The sequence below is a fragment of the Microcaecilia unicolor genome, chromosome 4 (assembly GCF_901765095.1).
Source record: "Microcaecilia unicolor chromosome 4, aMicUni1.1, whole genome shotgun sequence".
In the NCBI taxonomy this organism is placed as follows: Eukaryota; Metazoa; Chordata; class Amphibia; order Gymnophiona; family Siphonopidae; genus Microcaecilia; species Microcaecilia unicolor.
Window position 1 is genome coordinate 233,284,856 of NC_044034.1, and position 16,650 is coordinate 233,301,505.

Genomic DNA, 16,650 nt, shown 5'->3' on the forward strand with positions numbered 1-16,650 from the left:
GCGCGGGAATCCCTAGAGCTGGAAATCTCTCTCAGCCCCGATGCTCAAACATCACCTCCTCCTCCTGTGCCTCGTGAGTTCGGTGCTCTATTGGTAGCGTCTTCGATTCCAGTCCCGGAAGTGGAGAAGGAGTCAGGCAGAAAGGGGGCAAGTAAAGATCAAAGGGCAGAGCTTACAACGATGGCTGAGACAACCAGGGAGGATCAAAGTGTTCCTAGTATGGCAGGAATTTTCCCGCTGCAACAACAGACGGAGGTAGGAGCTTTTTCCTTTGCACAATTACAAATTAAACCTCCTGAAGTCACGTTAGACTGCCTTTGGACTCTAATAGTAGACTTAGGTAAAGCACTAATTCCCCAAGTACAAAAAGTAAAACAAGATGTTGAAAGGGTGGAAGAACAAGTAAAACAAACGAATACCCAAGTGGAAAAACAAGAGAAAGAAATAAAACAATTACAAGAAGTGCAGCAGACTATGTTAAAGGATTTAATAAACTCAAGAAGGAAAATAGAGACTTTGGAAAATTTCACTAGAAGTAATAATTTACGCTTTATAAATTTTCCTTATCTGAAAGAGATATCCCCTAGGGAGATGTTAAAATTGTATTTCCAGGAAATTTTTCAAATAAAAGAAGAGAATATTCCTCTGTTTGCACAAGCATTTTATCTCCCTCCCAGGAACCAACAAGTTTTGGAAAATCAACCCCTTGATGTAACAGATTTGTTAGAATCTTCTATAACAGATCAAGCAACACCTGCTACTTTGGTAGCAACGGTAACTTTTCCTTCGGACAAATTTTGGATATTAAAATTGTTTTATAAAAATCGTGATAAGATTTTCAAGGGACTTAAGATTAATGTCTATCCTGATGTGTCGAGAGAAACACAAGTGCGTAGGAAAAAATTTCTTCAGAAGAAGCAGGAAACGTTACAAATGGGAGCAACTTTCTTTTTAAAATTTCCGTGCAAATGTTTGGTTACCTACCGGTCTGAAAAATTTGTGTTTTACGATCCCTCCCAACTAGAAGCATTTATAACATCTAGAAGGACAGTTGGAGTAATTTCACCAACTATAAACAGTGTTTGAAAAATGAAAAGATTGTCCAAATCACGCCTATCTACCATTTGTGATTTATTTTGTTTATTTCCTTAAGTCCTTCAACCCCATTTTGAACTCCTAAATGTGGACTTATATTGGTTATGAGGAAGTAGATGGATAATAGATTTTGCTTGATATTGTAACCTCATTCACTGATTTTTCTTATCAATTTTGTGTACTTGCGAAATTGAAATGTAATAAATAAAATAATTAATAAAATTTAATGGCTAAACTCCTCTGGGGTATGTACTGGCGTTTGGTTTTATTCGTGTTTTGGCCAAACCGGCCTGCCTCAGTGGTCTGCAACAAACAATAAAAAAAACATATATGTATAATATATCATATACATTATTTATACAATCCTATATAATAAAACGCACCTCCAACATTCTGAAGCTGACTGTATGGCTGAGGCATTCCTACTCTCTGTATCCATCTCCTGAATTGACATCACGTACTTCTGGGTTCGTCACATGCAGAAGTGACCAACCACACGAGGTTTCTCGGCTTCAGAATGTTGGAGGTGCATTCTATTAAATAGGATTGGTCAGTTCCTTGAAGCATAGCCAGAGCTCAGCATCCTGCACAGTAAAGCTCAGACACCAGAGAGAGGGGGGGGGGCCTGACACCAGAAGGGGGGGGGAGGTATCTCTGTCACACACGCACTCTCTCTCTAACACACTCTCTCTCACAGTCAATGTCTTTCTATCTCTCACTCTCACACACTCTGTCTCACACTGTATCACATTCACTCTCTATGTGTCACACAGTCACTCACACACTCTCTTGGTCTCATACACTCAGTCTCACAGAGAGTCTGTGTCTCACACACACACTCTCTCTCGCACACACTGTATCTGTGTGAAACACACTCTCTCTCACTGTCTCTCACATACGTACTTGCACACACACTCATTCTCACACACACACTCGCACCCAGACTCTCTCTCTCTCACACACACACATTCACTCTCTCTCTCACACACACTCTCTCAAACATACAGACTCCAAGGAAAACCTTGCTAGCGCCTGTTTCATTTGTGTCAGAAACGGGCCTTTTTTATTAGTCAATACATAAACCATAAAAATATATATTAAATATACAAATTAAAAATAATAGAAATATCCAAAGTTGAAAAACATAAGTAAAACAAGAAATGCAACTTACTACCAAACTAAAACTGCAGTAACATATAAAAGCCACTACAAGACTGCTGCCTGGAAGATAAATAAGAACAAAGAAGCCAGCTTATATAAATATATATTGATACATCTATCAAATGAAGAAAAAAAAGAAAAGAAAAGAACTTGCTTGTTCTGTCTGTCCTAATTAGATTGTAAGCTCTGTTGAGCAGGGACTGTCTCTTCATGTTCAAGTGTACAGCGCTGCGTACATCTAGTAGGGCTTTAGAAATGATAAGTAGTAGTAGTACCTTGCCTAAAAATTAAACAGTGTAATAGTAATATCTTGCCAAACACTAACAGGTAAAACCTAAACATAAGCAATACAAAATGAAAGATATGTTTATAATTATAACATAAAAACAAAACACATATACCATGAAAGCATATATCCAACAACACAGTGAAAAACTTGAACCCATAGACTCATGGCAAGACTAGAGAAAACTAATAATCTACTTTAAAACAAAACATATGCTCATATCACTGCACCATAAGCACTACAGCCTGGCAAAAAGCTCCGCTCTATAACAACAAAAACATATACCCAACAAGACCGTGAAAAGCCCAAACTCAATGACACATGGCAAGACTAGAAAAAAACCCTCTATAAATCTTTTATCACTACACCAATAAAACTGCAGACAAAAAAAAGAAATGCCCTCTATAGCGAAACAACTAAGTAGAACCTTAACCAAAAGAAAAGTGAGGTGTAAACTAAAATCACAAAACAAAATTAGGGAGAACTTATCCTTTAAACAAAGCTGCACCGATGTATTGATATTATACGTTTTTTTATTGTTTGTTGTAGACCCCTGAGGCATGCCAATTTGGCCAAAACACAATTCATGTCGGGTGATTTGTGAAGACTTCAATAAAATACTTTTCTTGATCATCACTGTTGTAGGACCTCTTTGTTTAATCTCCACTGTTGTACGTTTCTCTCTTCCTAAAACAAACTAAAAACATATAAACCTAAACTACCACATAATTCAATGTATGGAGTAGGATGCGTTAACTGTGACAGCCTGAATTCTATAACACTACTGCTTTTATACTCTTCCTTTTAAAAAGGTTCACTAAATAAATTAGTTTTTAACAATTTTTTTAATTTTCCAGTATCATTCATTAACCTAATTTACACCAATTCAACGAGAAGCTTATGATTCTGGCTGGTGGAATGCTATGGTATGTAACTGAAAGTGATGCTGGAGAAAATCTAATCTACATAACTGAAGGGTTTAATTTACCTGGCATGAGTAGGAGAGCCATGCTTTGGTATTTGGAAATTCTCGGAGGAGTTCCACCAGGGCCTCTGCCTCCTTCTGGCTAGGAATTGTCTCCATTGCAATGAGGTCAACGCCTGCAGATTCCAGACACCGTATCTGCTGCCGATGCCAGGCTTTAAGCTCCTGTAACAGGAAGAAATATGGGGTATGTTTCTACCATTTTTGATGTGGCTTGTGGTAAAAGAACTTTATTTTCTGTAATTCGATTTTATCACTGCATCATGAAGCACTGAATACATGATAGTGAAGCTCATAGGAATGCGTGTGAGGAAATCAGCTGGCAGTCACAACTGGGTTGCTGAGAGAATGGAGGATACTTCCACATCTTTGGCACTTTCAAGGAGGGGTGGGGAAAGGCCTTTGTAACTCCACCTCAACCTAATAATTTTGATAAAATTTCAGCTTTTTTCCTACGAATAAAGCTCAACAGCCATGCTCTCTCTTTAATTAGCTCTCTCTCTCACAAATGAATGTTTGGAAAGTTAAAATTAAACAATCTATACAGTGCCAAATGATATTCATTAGTAAGAAACAGTTTCAGAGATCATATTTAAAAGATGTTTTAAGGACCAACCCAATGGCTCAAAGGAAATTCCTGTGCAGCTCCATGTATTAAACCAGGTGCACCTTTTCAACATGGAGGCCTCGGATTGTTTTACAATTGTTGATTTCTATCTTACTTACATTATTTTTATTAATATATATTTTTTGGCATTTATACACGAGTCCATATATAAGGTATTCTGTATCACATTATTTATGATATGGTTTAATTAATTTAATTCATTTTTCTAATTTGTTTACATACATACATCTACACATTATAAGTCCATATATATATATATATATATATATATATATATATATATATATATATATGTATGTATGTATGTATGTATGTATATATATCTATCTTGTATTTTTTTAAGTGTCTTTTGTGTATGATTTATAATATTTTTGTGTATGAATAATATTTTTATGTATGATTTATATTACCTTTTATGTGTGTATATATATATATATATATATATATATATATATATATATATATATATTTTTTTTTTTTTTTTTTTTTTTTTAATTATTATTATTTTATTTTATTAATCACTATGTTTTCTGAACTATTGTTTAAACTCCTGAGGCAGGACTGTGGCAGAAACACGGTACTGTGTCGAGTCTGTGAATAAAGTGGTACTTTATACATCAGTATCCCGCTTCCCTGGAGTCATTGGTCCACTTCCCTTTAACCTATTTGTATAAGGACATATGTGTCATGTTTAATGTTGTTTTTTTTTTAACAGTTTGTAGTTGTCTGTGTGGTCTGCCTGTTTTGCTCTTGATGTTTTTTGTTGGGTGTTGTTCATATTTGGTTTCATGCTGCTGGTTGTTTGGCCTTTGCGTTGTTGTTTAGGTGGTGACTGGGCTCTTCCTGTGATACATACCGGTATTTTGTTCCCTTCGGTTGGAGCTGCTGCTGGTATCTCCATTATCCACATTGTTATTGTACAGTAGAAGATCCATACCCTTAGGTTGGCCATTTTTGGGGGTTACTTCTGCTTTGGGGGTGTTTGCGTGTGAATGTGTGTGTTGGGCTCTGATACTTGTGTTTGAGAGTTGCGTGGGGCTGGTTGCTTTTTTTTTTTTTTTTTTTTTTTACCTTGGCTGGGGGTTTGCCTGCATCAGTGAATGATCAGATAGAAGAAAGGTGGCTAGTACATAAAAACAATGCCCACAGCAGTGAAAAATGTCCTTCAGTAACGGTCACGTCTAAAGGATAAATGAGCAGTGGAAGTTCGATGTGTTATAAGAGTAGTTGCTACGCAATATAGTGCTTGTGGCAATAGAATTACCCTGAGAGAGAACAATCAAGGCTGAAAAATTAATAGGTGGGAGGCAAAAGTGTTCATCTACGAGTGTCTGCGGCAGTGAGTAATTAGGTAGGTGGGAAGATCAAGTCAAGAGTGTCTTAGTAGCTGCGCAGCATGTCAGTTGTGTGATCACAGGAGTATATTTTAAAATCAGGCTCCGGGCAGCTTGGGAAAGAACACCATTTGGAGAAGAACACTTTTTTTTTCAGTAGTGTGGTGCTCCGATCAGCAAACTATTTGCTCGGAGACTGGAGAATGCTGTGGTTAATCGTGGCAGCCAAGAGAAGTAGTGTAGAGGGCACATACTTGCAGCATCATCACCAGGTGAGAGGTCTTGGTTTTTGGCTGCTGTTCTTCAGTGGCGGGTCTTGCAGCTCCAAATAGGGTGCCTGCAGTGCGGGTGGTGGGCCATCCAGAACTGGGCTCTCGCAGGGTGCAGACCCTGACCCCCAGTAGCAGCTCACCTTTTGCAGTTCATCTGTATCCAGTGTTCCCACAACCTGTGCTGACTCCTTGGCTGGTTGTCGCCAAGTGTGGTGAGAGTGAGACTATGCTGTCCTTCTGGGTTGGAGTTCGCTGTGGTGTGTCGATGTTTGATTGCACTGCCAATCCACGTCTGCCTGCTCTGGTCCGCTGGCACCGGACTGCTCTGTTGAGCCATGTGGTTGTTGGTCTGCAGGCTGAGGATGGCTTTCCTGCTAATTTTGCTCCTTCCTCCAGACAGGTTGTAGTGTCGCTCTCTGTCTGATTTGACAAATTTCCAATTTTTGCTGTTTGAAGGAAGGTTACAAACGCACAGTTATCCTTTTCAAGTTGCCACTTTGGAATTACTGCAGGCAATGGATAGGGGAAGGGGGAGATGAGCTGAGTATGACCCGGTATTCTTGAGACAAAGCAAAGTAATTGACCTTAAACACTTTTTGGAATGCAGTTATACCTGTTTTAAGTCTCCTTTATTTAAGTCAGAAAACATTGCTTTTCTTGAGGCTGTTGTATCTTCTTCCCCAGATTATTAGGGTGTATCCCTTGGATGTATCCCATTTGGCTCTATCACTTTGTTTACTTTTAGTTTAGCTAGCTCATTACCAGCACAATCTTCTGAAAATCTTTCAAGGTCTACCTCACTTCCATTCCCAATTGTGTTAGATTTCTCAAATCTTATTACTGGCCCTTCATCTGTAAGTACAGAACAGATATATATTTTAAGCAATTCTGCTTTATCCTCATCAGCCTCTATGTATTCTTCCGCTTTATAACTGAGTCTCATGATGCTACTTTTACACTTCCTCCTGTCACTAATATATCCAAAAAGATGTTCCCCCCCACACACTTTAGTGTATTGGCTTTGATGTCCCACCTTCCCCTTAGCTTCTCCAAATATTATTAGTCTTCATTTTCCTGCGATCTCTTGTAGTTTTATAAAGGCTAGCCTCTTTTTCCTTACAATTTTGGTTATTTATTTCTCTCAGTTGTTCCCATCCTGCTAATGACTCCTTAAGGTACTCCTCTATCTTGACAAATTAGTTTTCCTGAAGTTTAAGACCCTTGCCTTTGAATGAACCATCTCCACCCATGACCTAATGTTAAGCCCAAAACACTGGATGACATATCATCAACCAATATACTACAACATCAGAAACTCTCTCTCCATTTACAAGCACCAGTTACCAGTTGTTGTAACATTTCTACATGTAAAGAATGAGGATCTCCCTATGTCTAGATGACACTATAGCCAGGCAATCCCAATCAACTTCCTCCCTTCTTTGATAGGCAAACATCATATCTGATCAGGAGTACTTAGAAAATGATCACATTGTCCAGGTAGCCAAAACACTCTCTGACACCATCCATATGCCATGCATTCATCTCCAGGATATGAGCTTCTCAGTCTTGACCTTTACCCTCGACAGTAAGGGAGGCAGAGCTCAGTAGATGGATAGAAATGGGATCAGAGGAAAAGGTATTAATGGGGGAGGACCATTACCTGTTAACTTATGTACATCATCTTCTCTCCTAGACCCAGTGTACACTGGCTGACTGAGCAGCTCATATCCTGGAGATGAATGCATGATGTGTTAAGAGGCAAAAACACAGTAAAAACCTTTTTAGGTATACTAGAAGCAAAAAGCTGGTGAAAGAATCAGTTGGACTGTTAGATGACTGAGGGGTAAAAGGGGCACTCAGGGAAGACAAAGCCATTGCAGAGAGATCAAATGAATTCTTTGCTTTAGTTTCCACTGGGAGAGATACCAGTGCCAGAAATGATATTCAGTCAGTGCTGATGGGTCAGAGAAACAAACAACAGCCAGAGTCCAGATTTAGCGCTATTTAACCGGTCAAAACGGATGCTGACCGGTTAAATAGAGCTTAACCTGCTATCGGCTATCCTCCAAAATTCAGTGGGGGATAACCTTCTATGCTCCACTGAATATCTGCGGTTAGCATCCGGCAGAAAACTGATTATATCCCTTGATAGAACCAGTTATTCGCCGATTTTTAAACTTGAGTTTGGCAGTCATACTTGGCTGAGTCTGAATATCGACGTAGCCGGTTATCTTCAAACCAACCGAAAACCCCCTGGGTTCAGCAAGGACTGCGGGAGACAGCCCGGCTGTCTCCTGTGGTCTTAATATCAGGGCCACTGTTTTAAATTTTCTCTTTTGCTCTTCTATGTGTGATTATATACTTTTCCTATTATTCTGTTCATCAAGTATGATTATATAATTTTTCCTATTATTAATTGGAGTTCTTTTCCTTTTCAAATGTGTTTTTAGCCTATACACCACTGCTCTGCCCTGGCAGCTAGAGCAGTTTAGCACATTCCAATAAACTATAAATCTGGAAGATGTAATGGAGCAATTTGACAAACTGAAGAGTAGCATATCGCCTGGACCGGATCATATACATCCTAGAGGAGTAATCAAATTGAAAAATGAACTTGCAGAGCTATTGTTAGTAATGCAGAAGGGTATATAGTGGGGCTCCCCAGAGATTTGTGCTTGGACCGCTGTTTTTTTTAACATATTTATAAATAATGTAGAAATGGGAATAACTAGTGAGGTAATTAAATTTGCTGATGACGTTTAATATGAGCAAGTGCAAAGTGATGCATGTGGGAAAGAAGAACCCAAACAATAGCTACGTGATGCAAGGTTCCACAGTAAGAATCATCACCCAGGAAAAGGATCTAGGTGTCATTGATAATATGTGGAAAACCTTTGCTCATTGTGCAGCGGCATCTAAGAAAGCAAATTGAATGTTAGGAATTATTTAGAAAGGAATGGAAATCAAAAATGACAATTTTATAATGCCTTTATATTGCTCCATGGTGCAACCAACACCTCGAATACTGTGTGCAATTCTGGTCACTGCATCTCAAAATAGATATAGTGGAATTAGAAAAGGTACAGAGAAGGGGACAAAAATGATAAAAGGGTTGAGACATCTTCCCTATGAGGAAAGGCTAAACTAGTTAGGGCTCTTCAGCTTGGAGAAGAGACAACTGAGGGGAGATATGATAGAGGTTTATAAAATAATAAGTGACGTGGAATGGGTAGAGGTGATTTGTTTACTCTTTCCAAAAATACTAGGATTTGGAGGGGGGGGATGCAACGAAGATACTAAGTAGAAAATTTAAAACAAACCAGAGAAAATATTTCTTTGCTCAATGTGTAGTTAATTAAACTATGGAATTTGTTTCTGGAGAATGTGGTAAAAGAAGTTAGATTAGTAGGGTTTACAAAAGTTTATCTAGTTTCCTAAAAGAAAAGCCCATAAGCTATTATTAAGATAGACTTGGGAAAATCCACTGCTTATTTCTAGGATATGCTGCATAAAATCTGTTTTACTGTTCTGGAATCTTGCCAGGTACTTGTGACCTGGATTAGCCACTGTTGGAAGCAGGATACTAGGCTTGATGGACCTTTGGTCTATCCCAGTATGGCAATGATTATGTTCTTATAAAACCCTCCTCTCTGCACAGTCTCATCCACGCATTGAGACTCCGGAGCTCTGCCTGTCTTTTGGGCCCTGTGCGTGGAACGGGGAGCACTTTGGAAAATGCTACCCTAGAGGTTCTGGATTTCAGCTTTCATCCTAAGAGCCTAAATTTGGCTTCCAGAACCTGTTTCTTATTTCTTGTCCTTAATGCTATATTGACAACAGGTAAAGAAAAGAAACAAAAAAAAAAGCAGCTGCAAACTTTATTAGCTACACTGGCTCTAGGAGAGAAGGTGATGTACATACGTTCACAGGCAGTATTCCTCCCCCATTAATACCTGTTCCTCTGATCCCATTTCCATCCATCTACTGAGCTCTGCCTCCCTTACTGTCGAGGGTGAAGGTCAAGACTGAGAATAAAATATTGAAATTATCTTAAACTGCATGGTGAGTGATCTTGTATGATGGTCATTATATGACAAAGGCCTAATGGTACCAAATAATTAGGCAGTAAAGGAAATGATAAGAAAAATTAAACCACTAAAATAGACTTTACTGTACCTCCAGACTCATTGTGTCTACATAGTGTCCTGTATATTCTGACGCATCATGCAGGAAGGCACCATAGGGTCCTACTGACCCTGCAATTAGAATTCTCTTCTTTTCTAAAAGGCAACCATGTAAAAAAAATCACATTAGTGTCCTGATTTATGTTATTGTGCTTGCTATTGATGCAACTATTCTACGTAATGCTTTTATGACATACTGAAACTCGCCTGAAGCAAAGTTAACATACCTTGAGGCTCATTTTCAAAGCACATAGGCTTGGAGCTCATTTTCAAAAGAGAAAAACATCCAAAAAGTGGCATAATTATGCATTTGGATGTTTTTCTCATAAAACATCCAAATTGATATTTTCAAAACCAATTTTTAGATGTTTTTCTATGAATTCCATCAGAAGTGAGTTAAAATCACAAGGGGGCGTGTTAAGGGCGGGAGCTGGGCGTTCCTATCACTTGGACGTTTTTCAGCCATAATGGAACAAAACAAAACCATCCAGGACTAAAACTAAGACATTTTGAGCTAGACCTGTTTTTATAACGAATAAAGCACAAACAGGTGCCCTAAATGACCAGATGACCACTGGAGGGAATCAGGGATGACATTCCCTTACTCCCCCAGTGGTCACTAACCCCCTCCCACCCCCAAAAATGTGATTAAAAACATTACTTGCCAGCCTCAGTTATACTCAGGTCCATCAGAACAGCATGCAGATCCCTGGAGTAGTCTACTCATGGGTGCAATGCACTGCAGACAGGTGGACCCAGGCCCATATCTCCCCCTACCTGCTACACATATGGAGAAAACTGGGAGCCCTCCAAAAGTCACCAGAAACCCACTGTACCCACATATAGGTGCTCCCTTCACCCATAAGAGCTATGGTAGGTGTGTACAGTTGGGGGTAGTGGGTTTTAGAGGGCTCAGCAGACAACATAAGGGAGTAATGGTGAGATGTGTACCTGGGAGCATTTTATGAAAAACACTACAGTGCCCCCTAGGGTGCACTATTGCTTTCCTGGGATGTCTGGGGGACCAGTCTACTAAAAATGCTAGCTCCTCCTACATCCCAATGGCTTGATTTTGTGCGTTTTGCACCTGGACTTTTTTTTTTTTTAATGGACCAAAAACCAAAAAGTCCAAATCACAAAACCTTGTTAAAAAAAAAAAATAGATGTTTTCTGTTTTGAAAATTACCTTCTTTCCTATTCAGATTTTGGACGTTTTTTGCAAAACGTCCAAAGTCGGACTTAGACATCACATCAAAAATGCCCCTCCACGTAACTTTGTAATGTCTATGAGGCCGATATTCAGCCAGCAGGAGGCAGGCCAGCTAAGTCCTGTGGTTGGTGCTGAGCCGGAATATTCAATGCTGGGCCATTTCCAGTGACCGGCACTGAATATCCGTGGGTTTTTTTTGGCTACTATAAACTTAACTGGCTTAAAGGCATATTTTCAAAGCACGTAGCCTTCCAAAGTTTCATAGAAACCTATGGAACTTTTGAAGGCTAAGTGCTTTGAAAATATGCCTCTAAGGGGTCCTTTTACTATGCTGCAGTAAAAGGGGACCTGCGTCAGCATCAGTGCATGCTTTTGACATGCGCTTAGGCCCCCTTTTACCGCAGCAGGTAAAAGGCTGTCTTTTTTGGCTGAAAAGAAATGGCTGTGCGGTAAGTGAACCATGCAGCGTGGCCATTTTGGAGGGGAGCACATACCGCCACCCACTGAGGTGGAGGTAAGGACTCCCAAGCTAACACAGTGGTAACTAGGCAGCGCCGATTACCGCTGGATAAGCACCAATGCTAAAAAAATAGAACATTTCTTTTTGCACTGGAAACGGTGCACACAGGGGGTGGGAACTACCGCCGGGCTCCTGTGTTAGTCCGGTGTTAGTTTTGGAATAATGAGTGATAAGCCCGTGTTGGGCTTACCGATGCTTAGTAAAACTTATAATGGTCAAAGACAGGCTTGCTATTTCGGCGGCAGCCCAATTTGAACACTTAACTTGGCCGGCGAAACATTGCCAGACCATGCACTGGGGGGGGGGGGGGGGGGGGCGGAGGAGAGCGAGAGGTGGAAATAGCGAACCAATGGTGAGTAGGCAGAAGGGAGGGGAGTAGAAGGAAAGATCTTGACAGAACATGAAGGGGGAAGAGATGCAGGCCAATGAGGAGAGAAGCATGTAGAGATAATGGACCTCAGGATGGATAGAAAAGAAAGAGAGATGCTACACAACTGTAGGGAGGAAAGAGAGAAGGAGATAGGTTGGAAGTAAAAGAGAGAGAGAGAGAGAAATAATGGACTTGGAGATGGAGGGGGGAACAAAATGTGGAGGGAGGGAGAGAAAAAATGGACCTGGGGGTGAAGGGAGAGGGGAGATGAGGGAAGAAAGAGAAAGAGGTAATGAACTTGGAGGTGCAGTGGGAGAGAGATGCTGGACAATGGGAGGGAGGGAAGAAAGAGAGAAAAATAATGGACCTTGGGGTGGAAGAAACAAAGATGTTTGATCGGGGGGGGGGGGGGGGGGGGAGATGGAAGGGAAGGGGAGAGGGGGAGAGAGAGAGAAAAAGAGAAAGAGAAAGAAAGTTCCATTTCTATTTGATATACCTCCATAGGGTCCTGCCATCAAGGCAGTAAATTTATTCATATAATAAAATAAAATAAAACTAAAAACACAATAGAAAATAAATTACAATCTTATAAGAAAAGTATAATAAAGACAAAATAGTAGTTACTACATAGGTCCATATGACATTAGTTGATACTTCCGGACTATACCTCACCAGCAGCCATCAGTATCTCTGAATCTTAATGGGTCTAACCAAACAGTTGTTGGAATAAATATGCTTTAAGGGATTTAAAAAAAAAAATTACTGTGAATGTTCTAATCGAAGAAATAAATGGAGTTAATTCCACCATGTCCATGTAGGTCCTGTAACATTAAATATAGAGTAACGATATGTGTCTAAAAAGACTTGGTGGAATGAAGGGATTGTCAATAGATTTTGTTCAGTGCATGTGGGGGAGAATACAGAATCAGGTAACAAAATAGGAAGCACAGAAATCCAGTATGTTTAATGTTGCGAACCAGAGTAAACATTTTATCATTAATACGCAATTTAATAGGTAATTAATATTCAGTCTTCAAGAATGGGGTGACATGGTCAAATTTTTTTGCCCCAGTTATCAGTTTCACAGCTTCATTCTGTATCAGTTGTACTCAAAAATTGACTATAAATGCCCAACTTAAATTAATATGTTAACAGTTACAATCTTCTCAAAAGTTAAGGTTTGTATGGGACCTATAAACAAACTCATCAGGTCTGCTCCAAGGGTATCTGATGCCCAAGGCAAACCTTCAGCCATGCAACCCCCTCCCCCCATAGTTCAGCACCTCCGCCAACCTTACTCCCACATAGTCCAGCATCTTTCTTTCCCTACCACCCCAGGGTATATTCAAAGGAAGTGAAGTACAGTGCAGGGCCTTTGAGCACTCACACACTCAAGGCTTGCTGCATCCTGCCCCTTCTGATGCAAACCTCCTGTCAGAGGGGATGAGACATAGTAGCACGCGTGTGTGCACAGGTGCTCCAAGACCCACTGATTCAGCACTTCCAAATTCTATCACCCTAGGCAGACACCTAGTATATTTAGCAGTAGGGCCGACCCTGTTTCAAGTTGTGTTGAAGCTTGCACTCTTACCTGAGCTCTGGAAAGAAAACTCCTCAGCAGCTTCTTTAGCAAGCTTCACACCCAACTGCAGAAGTTCAGCTGCTTCTTCTGTTTGTAATCCCAAATATCTGCAAAAGCCTTCCACACTTGCCTGGTAAGTTGCTGTAGTGATAACTTCTGCACCACTCTGAAGGAATCTAGAATATAAATAATGTTTCCAATTGAGAGAAGTAGCAGAATATTAACTGCACTTCCTGATAATTTACATTATATGTAGAAATTATCGCCAAGCATCAAAATCCTTGTAAGAAAAACCTTTTTGCTTGCTAAGGATAGTTTTATAAAGTTTACACACAAAGGGGATTATTTTAGAGGCATCATCATGTGTAAATAGTGGCATTCATATATGTAGATTGCATACATGTGTAAATGGCAATTTTAGAACTAGAGATGTATGTATTTTATTTATTTCATTCAAATTTGATATACCACCAGCATGGGACATGTCTAGGTGGTTTACAATAATTACATATACATAAAAGTTTATAAGTTGGGAAAAAACCTCTTCCATAACAAAAGTAAGAAAGAACTAGTAGGTCAAGAACACAGACACATCACACATGCACATTCATGTATACACACATATACTCGCAGAAATATAATACATAAAAAGGGGCATTTTCGATATGACGTCTAAGTCTGACTTTGGACATTTTGCAAAAAAGTCCAAAATCCAAATAGGAAAAAAAGGTTGTTTTCAAAAAAGAAAAATGTCTATCTTTTGTTTTCAAAAATACTATATCAAACAACGTTTTGTGATTTGGACGTTTGGTTTTTTGGTCCATTTTCAAAAAAAACAAAAAAAAATTAAAAACGTCCAAGTGCAAAATGCACAAAATCAAGCCATTGGGATGTAGGAGGAGCCAGCATTTTTAGTAGATTGATCCCCCTGACATCCCAGGACAGCAATAGGGAACCCTAGGGGGCACTGTAGTGGACTTCATAAAATGCTCCCAGGTACACATCTCACCATTGCTCCCTTACTTTGTGTGCTGAGCCCCCAAAACCTAGTACCCCCAACTGTACACCACTACCATAGCCCTTACCGGTGAAGGAGGCACCTATATATGGGTTCGGTGGGTTTCTGGTGAGTTTTAGTGTACTCAGTTTCCTCCACAAGTGTAACAGGTAGGAGAGGTAGGAGCCTGGGTCCACCTGTCTGCAGGGTACTGCAGGACAATGCACCCAACACTAGACTCCTCCAGGGACCTACATGCTGTTCTAATGGACCCGAGTATAACATCTGAGGCTGGCATAGAGGTTGGTAACAAAATCCAAAAACTAGAGCTAAAGAGCAACAAAATACAGAAACTACCGTATTTTTCGGACTATAAGACGCACCGGACCATAAGACGCACCTAGGTTTTCCTCCCAAATTTGGAGGAAAAAAAAAGTGCATCTTATAGTCCGAAAAATAGGCCCCCCTCCCTGTTCCAGGCACCCTCCCTCCGTTACAGGCACACCCTCCCTCCGTTGGAATTTTAAAACTCCTCACCTCGTCGGTGTGACTCGCGGTAGCAGCAGCGCTTAGGGCGGGACCAGAGAGCTTAGCGAGAGAAGGCTGAGTGAAGAGCGACGTGCACGCTGAAGCGCTGCTGCTACCGCGAGTCACACCGATGAGGTGAGGCGTTTTAAAATTCCAACTGAGGGAGAGAGGGGTGCCTGTAACGGAGGGAGGGAGGGAGCCTGTAACAGAAGGAGGGAGGGAGCCTTTAACGAAGGGAGATGCCTGTAACGGGGAGGGGGGGCTACATTCGGACTATAAGACGCACCAACATTTTCCTCCCAAATTTGGGAGGAAAACAGTGTGTCTTATAGTCTGAAAAATACAGTATGTATATAAAATGCTCTCCCTACTAAGTTATAGACAACGGACTTCAACCATATGATCAATTAATTCAGTTTAAACAAAGGAAACCTCAAGAGTCTAGGGTGCCTACAGAGATGGTCTACCCCTTAACAGACTCATCATCATAGGTTTCAGTATAACCTCCGAAACCAACCACAGTATGAAAAACTCCCTACTGGAGAAAAAACATAATTCAATGACAATAATTATGCCAGTTTTTGTTAGTGAAGTGTTATTGACTTTGGACTTCATTATTGAATAAAATAGGTTCTCCGTTTGTTTGCTATGCAGTAGCTGGGCGGTTATTTCCATTTTGGCGCGCATAGATGCTTACGCAGCTTAGTAAAAGGGCCCCTTTATTTCTTGCATAGAAGCAACCCTGAGAAATAAAAACTGTAAACTGTATTGTGTGCTAAAAGCAGATGTCTTTAATTAAGGAGGACTTGAGCTGAGCGTAAAAGGCAGAGAAAAATAATATGAACCACACTGGGCATGATCCACGCCTGTAGGGGGTGGTGTCTGATGACTGACGTCATTTCCCGTTACACGAGTTACTATGATCACCACCATCCTGGACTGGCATGTTGGACTATGTGACGTATGCAAGGTTGTTTAATTACAGGACACGGCATGAGCATATCTGGCTCATTTTCTGGGTTGAAGGCAGTGGGCGGACCTTGTCGCCATATTGGTCATAACAAAACAATAGCAAACTTGTGAGGTTTATAATGTTTTATTAAACCTCCTAGATTATGAATCCTTTCTGGTAGGAGGGGATAGCGGGGATGTAAGGGGAGTTGAGAAATGATAGAGGGGTCTGTGAAAGTGGTAGGAGGGAATCAGGGGGGATGTAAAGGGAGTTGAGGTGTTATTTAAGGGGTCTGTGAATAGGGAGGGTTATATTCAAAACGTATTTGTCAGTGGTCCAGAGCTTGTTTTGTTATTTGCAATGCTGTATTGTGCATTTCAGTGCTGCGTTATATGCCTTTATTTTTGCTTATGATGACAATAAAGATATTTTCTACAAAAAACAATAACAAATGCTTCTTTTATTTGTCAGCTTTATAAATTTATTTGAAAGCTTCCCATATATATCATGAAATAAAATTGAAAATCACTAAAATAGCATTAACAA

The 16,650-nt window shown here is 40.1% G+C and overlaps 1 protein-coding gene across 2 annotated transcripts in view; it reads right to left on the reverse strand.

Moving 5' to 3' along the window:
* The window catches only part of LOC115469055 (homocysteine S-methyltransferase 1-like), a 56,417-nt gene that overhangs the window by 25,776 nt on the left and 13,991 nt on the right, over nt 1-16,650 (reverse strand). Inside the window, exons 2-4 of one of the 2 annotated variants that reach the window (XM_030201334.1) lie at nt 13,758-13,803; nt 9,938-10,041; nt 3,531-3,692 (exon numbers count right to left, since the gene is read on the reverse strand). In XM_030201334.1, coding sequence (XP_030057194.1) covers nt 3,531-3,692; nt 9,938-10,041; nt 13,758-13,803 — 312 coding nt within the window. Of the gene's footprint in view, nt 1-3,530; nt 3,693-9,937; nt 10,042-13,636; nt 13,804-16,650 lie in introns of both variants that reach the window. The other variant, XM_030201333.1, reaches the window with a different exon arrangement.